Below are 15,149 nucleotides of genomic sequence, written 5' to 3' on the forward strand. Positions count from 1 at the left end.
TAACTGCGGATATCTCTCTTAAAAAAAGGATGGTGTTTCAATGAAAAAATGTGAATTTTACATATAAATTCAAGTAACATGGATATTTGGATGCATTTCTACCGTGGCAGATCATTAGCTACAGTGCACAACAGAGATACAAAAAAATAGAAGGAAGGATGTTTTATTCGGGGTGGCCTCCTTCAGCTGCCTTCTCGGCAGATCAGATTAGCACGCAGGTCTGCTCTGCATGCAGTGCTCTTACAAATAAGGCTGTCACAGGCACTGCAGGAACATGCGGTCTTTCAAGAGCGCTCCACTGCAGTGGGCAGTGGCACGTGGTTAACTCTCTAACTGCCATCATTAAAGGTTTTCACTGTAATTTGGCAGAAGTTAAATACTTATCTTTTTATCATAAAGAACACATAAAAACAGAAAGACAGAACTGAAAATTAACAACTGCGTTTAAGGTGCTTTTTTCTTAATTTGTTGTGATAGAATGGATTTTAGTCAGAGCAAATTGGGAAAAACTAATAGAAGAACAACCTGGAAAAAAAAGTTAAAAACTTACCACATATCTGCAGCTAATCCAAGTGGTTCATAGTTTACTATTTCTGGAGCTGTAAGAGACATTTAATCAAACATCAGCAACTGAGGGAAAAATTAATTTTAGCAGGTTGGATGAGTGGCAGGTCAAGAATTACCTCGGCTAAAGAGAGGCAGAGAACGAGAGAGGCAGAGAACGAACTAGGTACAGGAGACACTTTGTTTAAAGGTTTATAGTCCTAATAGGAATCAAGTTCCCAAGTGCCCACAAGAGCCCATGTAGAGTAACGTGGAGCATAGCGCAACTCAAGAATAAGGGTCAGGCAGTTACGTGCTAACTACAGTACAGATCATGCCTGCAATAACAAATGACTTCACCTAACAAGGATACCATTACCCTAAGAATCTGAGCTTTGTCCTGTTTCTTGTTTTGTTCTCAGAATGATATTTACTGGTGCCACTAAAGCTAGTTTCTACTGGCCAGTCAGAAACAGCCCTCAGGCAAGAGATTAAAGTTACATGCCAACCTACATTGCTGTCCACAGTCAAACCCTACATTGCTGTCCACAGTCAAACCCTATTATCTTTAGGGAAACGACCTCTGGTTGAAAAACATCTCCATGTAAGACCACATGTAGGAGAAAAGACCAAGGTGAGGTACTGAGACGAGAAAAGGTGTCTGTGGCAGTGCTGAAACGACACGAGTTCATGTAACAGCGTGCTTAACTGGAATATGGTTTACAAAAAGACAAAACGAAACAAACAACCCTCAAGCCTCTAACTGAAAGGATACAAATGAGCAGGATTAACCAAAATCCAATCTAGACAGACTAGAATTATGATCAGGAAGGAGCAAAAAGAGAACCAGGCGGCAAAATGTAAGGGGAGTGGAGGGTTTTGTACTCAATAGGTATACAGTGGGGAGCAGTTTTATCTGGAAAGCAGTAACAGCGACATTCATGTAATTATGCACCCATGTGCTACAATGCAGAGAACTTACTTGCCCAGGCAATAGGTAGAAAACTGGAATTTATACTACAGGGTTTCTCAGTCTCAATTCTGAAATTATGTCTCTCAATATTTATTTGGCAGCAAGCTACTCTCACAAGACCATCGGGTCTTGTTTATAGAAAACACCTTTCTCCTGTTCCAGGAAAAGAACATGAACTTCTAGATTTAGGCCACGTTGATGCCCAGGAGACGGAAACTACCCCTATGCCTGGCTTCCTGATTTGGGAAAGGTGTCTCACTTTCTCATGGAACTTGCAATACAAACCAAAGGAACTGACCACTCACTCACCTACAAATTCTGGAGTCCCAAAAATGTTTTTAAATTCAACTCCATCTTCTATTTTGTGAGCCAGGCCAAAGTCAATGAGTTTGATGTGTGGAATAGGGATATTCTTGTCTAGAAGCATAATGTTTTCAGGCTGAAAATAATAAAACATAGGTATTTGTTATTATATCATCTTGGGAAAGTAACAGATCTAGGCCTAGAGTTCTCAGATCTTTCTTTCCTCACATATACAACACTGTAGAACAAGAAACATACCTGTGCTTAACCGTACACAGTTCGCTGTTTTGATAAAGGAATGACAACTGTGAAATTTGATGTAATTGAACGGACCAGAACTTCAGAGCAGCAAAACAAATCTGTAGGCCTAATAAAAGTAATACTTTTCTCCCATTATTGTCTTTATTATTATCTCATACAAAATCTCTCTCTCTCTATCCTCCCATTAGCACTTCTAGGCTTATTTTGTTGATGATAGCTGTTGCCAGGTTGTAGCCAACATAACCCTGTTTTCACAGTGAGACAGAAGTTATTCGCACAACTGTATGCAGTTGCCTAATTTCACAGAATATGTCACTAGATTATCTGCCCAGCAGCATGGTGATATAACACGAAGTGAAAGCTTGGTATATCTTGTCCCCTCCTAAAACAGAAAATATACCCCTGGCCCACAGGGTCTCCTTGGAAGGAGATGTCCCATCCTGACCTGCGTTTGCCCAAGTTCAGGATTTGCACCCAGGCAGGGGCATCCCTAACAACAGCTGGCGGGCACCTGAAGCAGCGCAAATACCTGGCGCGGAGACAGACTGCCACTGCTTGCTCCCAGGGAGAGCTGCTCCACTGAATATTTTGGCTGACAGCAATTTTGCTGATCTCTTCCTGGAATTTACCCTGGGAAACCTCACCATTTCTGCCCAGCTGCTCCTACTAGATTATCATCCTAATGGAAGATGTTTCAGGAAATGGTTCTTGAGGGATTCTGGACACATCTGAACCTGCTTAGAGAGGGAAAATACTCTCCTGTATGAGACTAAATTCACAGTTGCAACAACAAGGGCAGGAAAGATCTGGGATTTGCTATCTGAATAGTCCTGAAATTGGAAGGAGTTGGAATTAGAGATCCCAGCTCATTTATATAACAAGTTGTTAAAACAACAACTAGTAGCATTTCCCATAGCAGTGTAAGGAAAAGCACTGAGCCAAAGCCAGAGGAATTGTGAAATTAAAGCTAGCTTTTTCTTGACCGCAGACTTTGACTCCACATTCTTTAGCAGATATAACATCTATTTCATAAACTCATTTTTTCAACTAAATATCTTAGACCTAGTTGCTCCCTCCTGCTCCCCTATTTCACGGGTTTCAGAGTAACCTGTGGGTTCAATTTATCCCTGATGAAGAGCTTCGGTGCATTAATTTTTCATAAGTTAATCATAAGTCCAAGAGCAAGAGATTTTAATTCCCTGCTGGCAGCTGCCTGGCCTCTTTGCAGCAGATCCTAATGTGCAAGCAGCTCCTGCTAACATACATTCTCATTCAGGGCTACACTGGGAAAGAGGGCGTGTGAATAATTTATTGCCATAGCCATTGGACCAAGAATATTTTAGCCTCAGGCTAACAAGTCCAGTGTTCCTTCGGGAACCTAGGGCATATGTATTCACTCTAGATATATGATGTAAGCTTGTTTGGAGCAGACAGAACGGACTGACGTGGCAAAAAGTCACAGTCACCACATCTTACAGTGTTTTATTCCTTAAGTATTAAAGGTCAGTGTAGCTCCATTGCAATCAATGGAGCGCTATCAAGTGATATAAACCACCTCTCATGATCACCTCTCTAATGCCTAGTTTACCACCAGGCTAAACTCCAAAACCAGTCCGACAAAACCAAGGAGAGTTATTTTGTGAACATGTTTAGAGTATTTGTCTTTCACTGTCAATGAAATGATTCTCTACTCATCCTTTCTCATTTCTGATTTGCATTTTCTGTAACATCTTAATTGACCACCCGACGTTACTGGCATTAAATATCAAAATTAGTAGCTAGAGATCAGTACAGAAAATTTGTTATCTACATTCTCACAATAATTTTATGCCACTAGATATTAGGCTGCTTTTCTAATACACAGTGAATACCATTGGTCTTGAACTTCCGGATTCATATGGTAATTATAAAATCAAGGATATATATGCTTGTATATGTTCATGTATCTCACATGCACCCCGAAGTGAAGACTTGAAGGGTAATTTGCTAGTCAGTTTGTTAGGTTAGATGCATTTTGTAACATTTGCAACAACTACATACATGACGCTAACGCTGATTCAACAACAAGCACTTTAAGACTGTATTTGGCGTACCTTTAGCTCAAGGAATTAGCATGTATATCATGGGAATCTGGGAATAGTCTATCCATAGCACACGCATTACTGTAGTAATTAATAATAAACTATTCTGAAGTTAAAATTAGGACAATGAACATGTGATCTAGCACTACAGCTTCTTCCTTTTTCCTACAGTTTAAAACATTTTAAAACTTTCCCCCCTGTTTTTATTTTCTTTCTTTCTCCCAGGGAATGAGTGCACGTTGAACTTATTTCTTTCTGAAAGTAGTAACGTTTGAGGCAGCCAGTTCTGTAGCTGTGAGTGTGCTACTGAGAAAGCGCTTTCTTCTAGTCCCAAGAGTTTCATCCCCAAGGGTGACCGACTCCTAGGTTCAGAGAAGCATGTTCACCTAGGCAGGCCACAACCAAGAGGAGAGAGATGGTCTCTTCTGTATTATTTAGGCCAGGTCTACTGATATCAAAGACAAGGACACAACCTAGAGACGTCACCTGACGTGGTAGCAAGAGAGCTCCCTCGTGTGCTTTCAAGAGCCTAAGCTGCTAAGAAAGCCAGAAGTCTTTCTGCCCACCAAGCTGCAGCGGCCGACATGTGCCCCTCCTGTAATGCTCAGCACTGGGGGGACGGGAAGGAGCGACAGCTGTTTGTAGCTGGCCCTGGCCCCGGCCCTCCCCTCCCTTCTGTGCATCAGCCTGAAAAAACAGCCTGCTTTGGATGATACCCCAAATGCAAATAATAAATAATAGTCTTACTTGCTGAAGGATGACGACAAATTCCTTGTTCTTAGTAAATATGTAAGCCCATCCTAAAGCTGTCACAGGCCTGATGAAGGAAATTGTCCTCCTTGGCTCTCACAGCTGCCAAGTGCATTTAAAATGCTTTTTAACGGTATCTATTGTTTTAGGCATGTTATCACATGCAAGTATTCAACAAATTGTAGAAGGTGCAGTCATTAAACAACAACGACAAAAGCTCTAAGTCAGCATCTTTACCTTTAAATCAAAGTGAGCAATTTTATTGGAGTGAAGGTAATTCACACCGTCCAAAATCTGCTTGATGAATCTGGTTGCTTCCTCTTCACTCAAAGACTCCTTCTGTGCCAAGAAGTCAAATAGTTCTCCTCCAGACACCCTGCAAAAAGCACCAGGAAACTTCCTGTTAACTACTGCATTGTAAGGCATAAAATAAAGCTAAGCACAAAAACTGAAGTGGAAAAAATCTCCCAACAGTTATAAAAAGGCCACTCTCACAGGCAACCCAAGAGTTTCACGTTTTGGTCCCAGCTTTGCCAAAACTTCCTTTTAGCTTCAGTTTCCTCCCCTGTAAATTGAGAGCTATCTTTCCCTAACTGAACGATGCTGCAAGGTTTGATTAATCAAGGATAATAATGGACCAAAGAGAGGTGCATTGTCTGATGAATCTACAGACAAACGCATATTTCTGTATGTATACTTTGATATTAACAACAAATTCAAATGCAATTCAACCGTTTCATTTCAAATGAGACAGAGGAAACGTAACAAGCTGGATTAACGTACTACTGTTAAAGAATTACTTCTCTCCTCTGTTGCCATCAGTAACATGAGGCAATGAGCTCTGCCAGCAGAGTCTGGTTCCTTTCTAGAACAGCCATTAGTCTTCTACTGCAGACTCTTCCTTGACATATAACTGACAGGAAAGCATTTATTTTGTGCTGAATTTTTATAAATACAGCAGATTACAGCAGCTTGGAAAGTACCTTAAAATTGTCTTCCCAAATCAAGGAAGTGGAGGATTACTGTGTAAGTCACTGTGAGTATTCACATCAAAATTGAAATACATTCCATATATATTCAGTGCATTTCGCTGCATTCAGTGCATTACACTCCTGTTGCTATTTTTATCTCTCTTACTGAGAGCTCCAGTGCTATTTTTCTACCTATGCTGAAACAGGATGATCCAGATACTAACTTGGCCGTCATTTGCAGTTTCATTATTTATAACACTGACTTTTGTTGTTACCAGTTCCCCATTCGACTTTACCGTCGGGAGCACCCAGGAGGTGGTTGGGCCGGGAAGGTCTCGGAGGTACCGCCACCTGGGCTCGCCATTCAGAGCGCAAGCACAAGACTTGTGGCTTCCAAAGCCATTTTTAAAAACAAGTTTTTGGCCCCGTTGTCTGACAACATACCAGTAAAAGAAATGGCAGGTTCAAATGCTTTAAGTTCACCAGACACTGTGACTCTGAGACAAGTCCGATCGTGCTGTCCGGGCCCTACAGAGGTCTTGCAGGCAATGCCTCCTCCGAGCCCGGGCTCCTGCACCGCACTGGTGGTGACAAGACAGCGATTCCCTCTCCTGCCGCTTTCAGAACAAACTATCGTGAACAGCTACAAAAACTGCAAAGAGAAGTCAATTCCAAACAAGGAGCCACCGAGACCTGGGACTCGTCTCCTGGCCCGTGCTGCCGCTGCGGGGGACAGCATACCTTGCTGCTCCAAAGGCAGAGTTACACAGCGCCTGCTGGCATCGGAGTCATTTACTGGATGTTTGTCACGGCACCCACAGTCAGAAACCTTCCAGGCAACAGGAGGCAGGACACGAAACATTTTCACCTGGGCAGAAGTCACCCGGTACTTTAACTGTTCAGATTAAATGGCCAGCAAACAAAAGCAAACTTCGGATGACCCAGGGATACAGCACAACTGCCGTCTGTCTGCCTTTGCTTCTCCTTCCTACTCATCTCAGTTACTCAGTCCCAGAGACTCTTATTTGGTCTCCAGTTGCCTTTTTAGGTGACACCAAAGGTCTCAGCAATGCCGTCACCCTTGCTAGGCAGTTTTCCTTTTACTCTGGGCATTTCAGGAGCCAGGAAACATTGTCTCTTTTCCAAGTGGTCACAGGTTGGTTGATCTGAAAACGCTTCCATTTGACTGTAACAAGCAGCTAAAGAGATCCGTGAGGAGAATCTGGTGCTCTCTTGGAGAAATCTCTGTACAAAGCGCAGGCAAGTCCCATTTCCCTGGCGACCTCTATTCAAACTGCACTAAAGCCATCGCTGCTGGCAGGGACACAGCCCTGCCGTCAGGGAGCCGGCTGCACTGGGAGACCTCCTTGCGCTCTTTCTGGAGCTTAGCCATGCGGGTGCACCACTCGCTCTCCTCCTTTTGCCCCGTCAAACCTCCTTTGCACATAGTTACTCACTGTGGACTCTTTGGGCAGGACTAAGGACAGAAAAGTACCTCTTGGGCCAGACGGACGCCTTCCTGCCTGGAAGGGACAGGCAGTTTTCTCCTGAGGAATCCGCTTTGCTGCACAAAGGAATTGCAGAAAATTGCCTGACCTGGCTGGAGGTACTCAGTCCTCCCCCGCTCGTGCCGCCCCCACCAGCGGCCACCCAGACCCCGGGGACTGGCCACGACTGCAACATCGGCAACACCCCGGGCAGCCAGCTAAGCTAAGCCTGAGGCAGCACTGCAGCAACCGTGCACCTGCAAGCAGGAGGATCACAGGCGCTTTACACCTTCTAGCTCCTTTTTTTGCCTTTTCACTCTAGTTCAAACTAAACTCAAATCAGGCTAGGCAGAGGGGACTTCCACAGTACTAAATGCAACATAAAAATACACAAAGGAAAACCAAAAAAGGCTCAGGGAGGCAGAAGTCCCTCTGTTAGTGCATCAGCAAAGGACTCCCTCTCAGAGCACGTGAGCACCTCATTCTCTGAAGGGCAGAGCTCAGCATACATGACAACCAGTACGTTAGTCCCAGGTCTCTTGTGGTGGAGCCCAAGACATTAGCCTTCGCTGCAGAGATCTGAAAAGACTAATCTAAAGGAAAATCCAATGGCAGAAATGTGATGAGGTCTCATCAACAAAGACTCAGCTTCTAAAAACAGGTTTGAGTAAATTGTACTAAGAGAGTGGTAAGCAGTTTAGTGCGGCAGCATCGTTATCCGTGTCATGTACCTGAACCCAGGGACACTCTCGGGCAGAAGGGATTTAGCAATCCCAGAAACCAGCCACTGCGGAACCCCAGAAAAACGCAGCCCAGCACTAACTCCTTTGTGGTAAAACACCCACTACTTCACTACAAGTTACAGCATTTAAACAACCAGGCAAGTGTGTGTTTTAAATCCGCACTACATGCAAAAAGTGCGTATGTTTCTTCCTAGAAGGCACCTAGCCCAGGAAAAAGTCCCTGCCGGATTCCATCTCTTTCCCCTTTACCAGGTCACCTTGTTCCCACAGCAAAGGGAGAAGCAGGCAGACGACGCCTTTGCTTTTCCCACAAAGTCCAATGAAAGACAGACCGCAATGCTGCCCTGTGTCCTGCAAACAGCTCTTTCTTTTGTGTACACAAACTTGACGCCTACCAGCAGAGACACTCGTGTCAATCAAACCTGCTTGGGCAAAGCAGCCTCAAGGCAGGGCCCGGGGCCCAGCAGAGCAGCAAGGTCACGAAGAGCTGCTGGGAGCCCGTCTCCGCACAGGGTGCACCAGGGGGGCAAACCACGGACCTCCCGGACTGCACGTAACTGCGGTGGATTTGGCAAGGCTCTTCCCGCTTTTGAATAGGAGAAAGGGCACCTGTGCCTAAAGAGCAGGTAGTCTTGCCTGTGCCAGCATAATCTGAGCTTGGGAGAGGGTCAGCACTGTAGCCAGAGACTCTTTTAAACCCCAGGGCAGCTTCTTCAACTGATCAAGAACACTAGCGATATTCTTTTGATGCCAAAGTCCACTGCAGCTAATGACAAGATTAACTGGCCAGGTGTCCTAACGCTCATTTTGACAAACCGCAAGGAGTATGAGACTGACAACAGAGTGTCAGGAGTAGAGATCACCTTTTTACAGAGAGAATTTAATTATCTTTATTAGCAATTATCATCATCCGCAGTTCTTGTACTGCAGCTGAATGCAGTGTCCTTAATCAGGTCCAAGCTCCACTGCACTCAGCCTTCTGCAAGGGCAAGAAGCTACAGTCCCCCCCGCCAAAAAAAGCAGAAGGTGGTGACACAGGAGGCTGTTTTAGCCCAGAAAAGCTGCTAGTCAGAAGCAGCAAACTCCTTTCCTGTCTTCCAGAGCCTGACTATGGAGACCAACATTTGGCCATAATCATATACTTAAAAATTAACAGATGCTCATCATCACTCACATGCCATCTGCCAGCAGTCACATTAATCTCCGGGAATGCTCCCTGGCCTAAATGCTGGCTTCCCTGGAAAGCTAGTGGTTATTTCATCTCACTCAGGGATCAAAGCCTCATTGTCTGGACTCCATACAGAAGGCTGGAGCAGGTGCCCTAGGGAACATATGGTGAACATAAATTTAGCCATGACATCTCTGTGTTTCCTGCTTTATAAATTCAGAAAAATGCATTATTTACTAAGTATCTAAAAATTGGTAGTAAGTAAAAGACCTCAGGGTGTCTCCTTGCTCACAGCCACATAAACCCATGCCATGGATTTAGTGCCATGGATTGACAGATAAAGGATATGTCATCTTCTGCACAGCCCCTCTTTAAAACTCAGAGGTTTGAAACCAGGTGATATTGACTCCACAAAAGAGCAGGACATAGCCCAAAAAAAGCTTAGTGTGATGTCTCTCTTCCTTCACTACGCGGCAAATTTCACCCCGCCTAGGCCAGGACCATACACCCTGACCAGCAAGGCTTGGGTCGTCAGGAGGACCACTTCCCTTTCTGGCTCTGAGGAGTACGAGCACATGATTCTACTCACTGCTTTGTGCAACAGCGTTCAGGTTTCTCCTGGCATTCAGGTGTCAGTAGAAGACAGGACCCAAACATCCACGTCACCTTAGGAAAGCTGAGCCACACAAACACACACATATATATACTTGCACATGGGCTAAAATAATTTTCATTCATTTCAACTCCTAAAGTTAGATCAACAGCACAGTAGCACACACTGTGAACTGTGCAGAAAGAGATGCTTTGGACTCAGGTCTACAGGATCATCTGTGCACACCGAGTCACTCACTTCTGCTACAGTCCTGATCCTCTGCCAGGAAACACCTGGAGTGGAAACAAGTCAAGTTCCAAGTCTCCTACAAATTCATTATCTCAGGATGCGCTTGGGTATAGCAATCCCAGTCACTTCATGCTTCCCCCATCTCATTTTTTTTAAAAAAGTGAAATAAATTTCTATCACCAGAGGTGGGGGTTTTTTTTTTTGAAAATTTGACAGTAGTCAGCTGCAAAGTTTTCTTGAAATGACTCCAAAACTTACACATTGACAGTGACACTATTAAATTTGGGGACATGCGAATGTTCTGCAGCACGCAGCTCCAGGTGCAATGCAGAGGAGCAAGCGGTCTCTCCGTGACCTCCTGGCCTGCCGTGGGTCAAACCGAGCAGGCCTCAGCAGGGCTGGCAAACAGCACAGTGCGAGAACAGCCTTCGTGCCGCGACGAGTTCTGCACCCCTGGGCGAGCAGGGGAGGCTGGCAGAGACCACGTGGCAGAGCTAGAATGGGGACAATTGTCTGTAGCATCTATCATTTCAATATACTGAGTCCATCCAACAGTCGGATCAGCTACTTGTTCTAGCAGCTTCCCTTGGCATCACACACTGTAATAACCCTGAAGACTGCTGCGGCTGCTTTGTATGTCCCCCTCTAGCCCAGCAAAAGCCGCTCCTGCGTCATCTCACAAAACCTCTACTTCAGCCTCTCCACTAGAAGCTGAAGTCACACAAACAGCAATAACTCCAAGTCGTTTTGAATTACATCGGGTTTCCAGGCCAGGAGGCAAAAATACTGTTTACACATAGCACAGCTCTTTTGGCCAGACTGCAGAGGTATTTCTTCTTCAAAAATTCTTCTTCACCTCCCTCTCTACTGTCAGGGCTCTTCTGCATCACATAATATTTTACTGAAATGAAGAAATCCCACTACCCATACATCAGCGTGAGCACTGAAGTGACTGTAAGCAAGCTTCGCCCACACGCACACGTAACATCACACAGTCGACCCCTGCATACCGCTGCCAATTCTAACAAAGTGGCAATTCTCTACCTAACAAACAGACAGGCTTTCTCACTTTCTTTCGGTCAATGAGATTAAACCTGCACAACAGCACCAAAGGCGACTCCCTGAAATGCGGACTCATGCTCCAGCTAAGTGCAGGCTCCTTAGCCAAGGCTTTGCTTAAAACGACTCCAGAGCACGCCTCCCGCTTCCCCAGCGGCGCTTATTCTTCCAGGCAGCGGCACGCACAGCTCCTGCAGAACCCACCATCGTTCCCTCAGCCTTCCCAGGCAGAGAAGCAGCTACTAGCTGGTTTTAAATCTCTTTTTAAACAGCACAAAGTGATCTGCATCACACAGCCAAATAGACATGACAGCCATCCTGACCCAGCAGCCAGCAAGGCAACGGGTCACGCAGCAGGAGCCAAGCTACAGCAGTCCGCAGACCCCTGGCTGGGAGGTTCACGTGTCGGCAGGACCTGCAGAGCGGGGCTCTTCCCGTGGTGTGGCGGAGCAAGGGAGGAGGGAGCAGCACACAGCTGCTCGCTCCACAGTCCTTCCCTCTCGCCTGGCTCCTGTGCACCCTCCACAGTCAAAGTTTCGGTGTCCAGAACCCTCTCCCACCCCCCCCCCCCCCCGCCTCTAAATAAGGCTGCAAATGTTTTAAGGGGCTTGAGGGCTGCACATGCGCTGGAAGGGAGGAAAGGAGGAAGAAAAAAAAAGAATGGGTTTTTGGTAGACGTTAGTGATTCCTCCACGGTGCAGGTCAGGGCAGCGCGAGGTAATCTCTCTGCTCAGTAAACTCTGCTTTCAAGCTGACGGCACTGCCTGGCTCGGTAACAAAAGCCTCAGCTGACGCTAAGGGGCACCTGTATCGCCAGGGCACGCGGAGGGGCTGGGGGGCCTGTTCCCCAGCGGCCTCATTCAATTCTCCTGCCAAGGGCTGTGAGGCCGGACAACACAAGTGTCCCATTTCCACAGTGCCTCTGCGCTCCAGCAGCCTCAGCCGCCCTTTCCTGCTCATTCACCTCATCCTGCCCCGGAGGGCAGGCGGTCCCTTACTCACAGCTCGAGGATGAGGACCACATCCGTCTTGTTCTCATAGATGTCGTGCAACTTGATGATGTTGGCATGCAGGACCTGCTGCAGAATAGTCACCTCCCGTTCAATTTCCTCACGTCTCACCCCGCGACGGCTGGCCCGACTCTGGCGCTTTTTAATGAACTTTGCAGCATACTCCACGCCGGTGCTTCTGTCTCGGCATTTCTTCACTATAGCAAACTGGCCACTGCAAGGACAAGATAATAAAAACGCTCTTAAAGCTTTCACATAACACAGCTTCCTGAACGAGCTGTTCATATACAAAACTGGATCCTGTAACCCCTGGCCAGCAACAACGCTACCCTACAAGCCTGTTCTTACTACAATAGCGAGGACTGTCTCAAATTTGCAGTTAATGCCACTAGAGCATCGCGAGGCTGTGCCTGAAACTCAGCAAGAGCAAGCAGTGTCTGAACAGAAGGGAGGATACAAGCTGAGAATCTCTAAAGAATAGTTCGTGTTTACATGAACAAGATCTGGCTCAAAAGGTTCACATTACCACTCCTTTGCCTGGTGATGCCTGAGGCATTCAAGTAGGCAACAGACCACTGCATGTTCTGAAAGGACACGCATGCATCGCAGCATCTCCTTGAAGGGGAACCTCTCAGAAAAGGACTCGATGGATCAAAGACCCTTTGAAAATGTAGAATTGGCCTCCAGTAACCAGTTTGCACAGAAGGTACTGTTTTTGTTCACAATTCTGCACTTCACTTGAAAGTTTGGCTATAATGTAATTTGAGTAAGTGTATCTTCCTTGCTTTCACTGCAAGGACAGAGAATCTTCCATTTTACCAGACAGTAAAGTCGCTGCACCAAAGTTTTTAAAAGGCACATAGCCGCCATTTGCTAATAAAGTTTTCCTGACTGTGGCTCCTGGAGTAAGAGATTCCAGCCCAGTTTTAATAGTTCCCTGTTATCTCCTAAGAGGGGAACACTTGGAGGTCGGATGACTATTTCAACAAATAATAACCCTATAGGTTGCAGCCTTACATCAGTGACAGGAATTTTTCAAAATGAGGCACATTTTATTGACTTTCCAATAAGAAACTCTGGATTCCTGCTTTATTTTCTTTTGTATGAGCTCTTCTCCCGTTGTCATTCCCTTGAGAGGCACTGTTTGAACTTTAGAGAGGCACTATCTGCAGAGTTGAAGCAAAAAAGGTGGTCTGTAACTAAAGCAGGATTTGAGAGAGATGAACTCTGTGTTAGGCAAGAATACGGCACGAAACAGAGTGATCAGTCACAGGATTCTCTGCTCATCCCATTTGGGATCCAGTAACTTATTCTAGACAAGGAAAACGATGTTGTATCAGAGGAATGCTTAATCATGCTAAAATCGTCATAGACATACAAAGCAGGAAATAAAATCATAAGCCATTACCTTGAATTTGTATTTAGTCCACACAGGACATGTAAGCAAGCCACTAATACCTTACAAAAATTAAGGAAGAAGAATGGTCTGTAGTTGAAGTACTGGAGGGATTTAAGAGATCTGAATTCTGTCATAAACTTATCGTATATCCTTTTAAAAGTCACTTTTGCCTCACTCTGCCCATCAGCAAAATAGGAATAGACTTTCTTTCTTCCACCCAATGTGCCTATGTGTGCTTGTACACTGCTTAACACTAAGGTGTCTATCTCAGTTTGCTGCTACTACAACAGAAATATTAAAGACAACCAGCACTATTCCATGCAATGGAACAGGCTCTTGTCCAAACTGCTTCTGGAAAGCAGATAAAAATCACATAAACAGAAACACGTTTCTTTAATGAAGGAACACTCAGCAGATTTAATTAAGCATACCTGTATGTTTTTAGGTTTGACTTAAATTTGTAACACTCAAATTAAGCAAAGAGAATAGCAGGCATATAGATTTAAATACATATTAACTCCACGGCTTGATTCATGGAGATACTAAAATACTTGGTAAGTCTGAAACTATGTGAAGACTTGTTTGGCTTGAGGTTTCATCACAAATGCTAAATTTCAACTAGTCTTTACTAAAAAGAAGTTAGAATAAAGATTTTTCATAAAATTCATGTAAAATCACCTTGTTTGGATACAAAAACTCTCCAACTATTAATTTTCCCATAGATCTTCCAAAACCAACTCAAAACTGAACAGGTCTGAACAGAAGAGCAGCTAGAGTTAAAACACATAAACCATGGATGGGGATTTTTTCAAACAAAACTGATACAGACTCTCTAGTGTCCTAATTCAAGCACTTCCAGCTCAAGCAACAATGAGGACTAAGAATATTTGGTTTACGTCTTGACATTTGCTTCAGTCAGTTCAAAGAAATGAGGTCAGTCTACTCCAGCCAGAATGAGTTTCATTCACTGCTCTTGCGCATTCCTCAACAGGAAGCCCAGTATTTTCACCAGTATTCAATAAACTAACTTTTATACACAAGGAATAAATTAAAGCTAATTTTTAATCATGTAGGCCATCTCAGAACCTTCTTGTACCTAATGGTCCCTTCAGGATTATTGATTATTTTATTTGCATGTCCACAACCAACAGCTTGTTAGTGCAGACCTGCATATAATGATGCATAGAGCACATGACCAGGCAGGAGGCTGAATGTGAGCTGGTGGAAAACAAGGAGCTAGTGGAGAAGCGTTACAGCAGCAGGAACAGCTGTGAAAGGAAACGACTGCCAGCAGCCTGCTGAGGTTGGTGCCGAGTCTGAGGGCAGGCTGCTGTGGACAGGAGAAGCCCTGCAGCCGTATCTCTGCAATACAACCTACCAGAGTCCAAATGAAAGGAAAACGTGACCACTGTTGTCTGGACTCTAGCTCAAGGAGCTCACAGCCCACCTGAGGACATCTGCAACTTCAAGCAGCAGGAACAGTCTGTTACCACACTGAAGCTCCTCTGCTAGAAACTCCAAGCTCAGGTTATCATTGAATATTTGCGGAACCGTACTTTT

General features: G+C 44.9%; 1 protein-coding gene across 5 annotated transcripts in view; it reads right to left on the reverse strand.

Moving 5' to 3' along the window:
• Nucleotides 1–15,149, reverse strand: part of DAPK2 (death associated protein kinase 2) — a 61,720-nt gene that overhangs the window by 19,197 nt on the left and 27,374 nt on the right. For all 5 annotated transcript variants that reach the window (XM_064517532.1, XM_064517533.1, XM_064517529.1 and 2 more), the window contains exons 3-6: nt 12,183–12,404; nt 5,149–5,287; nt 1,826–1,955; nt 551–599 (exon numbers count right to left, since the gene is read on the reverse strand). In XM_064517532.1, the coding sequence (XP_064373602.1) occupies nt 551–599; nt 1,826–1,955; nt 5,149–5,287; nt 12,183–12,404 (540 nt within the window). The remainder of the gene's footprint in view (nt 1–550; nt 600–1,825; nt 1,956–5,148; nt 5,288–12,182; nt 12,405–15,149) is intronic.

Source organism: Dromaius novaehollandiae, chromosome 10 (genome assembly GCF_036370855.1).
Source record: "Dromaius novaehollandiae isolate bDroNov1 chromosome 10, bDroNov1.hap1, whole genome shotgun sequence".
In the NCBI taxonomy this organism is placed as follows: domain Eukaryota; kingdom Metazoa; phylum Chordata; class Aves; order Casuariiformes; family Dromaiidae; genus Dromaius; species Dromaius novaehollandiae.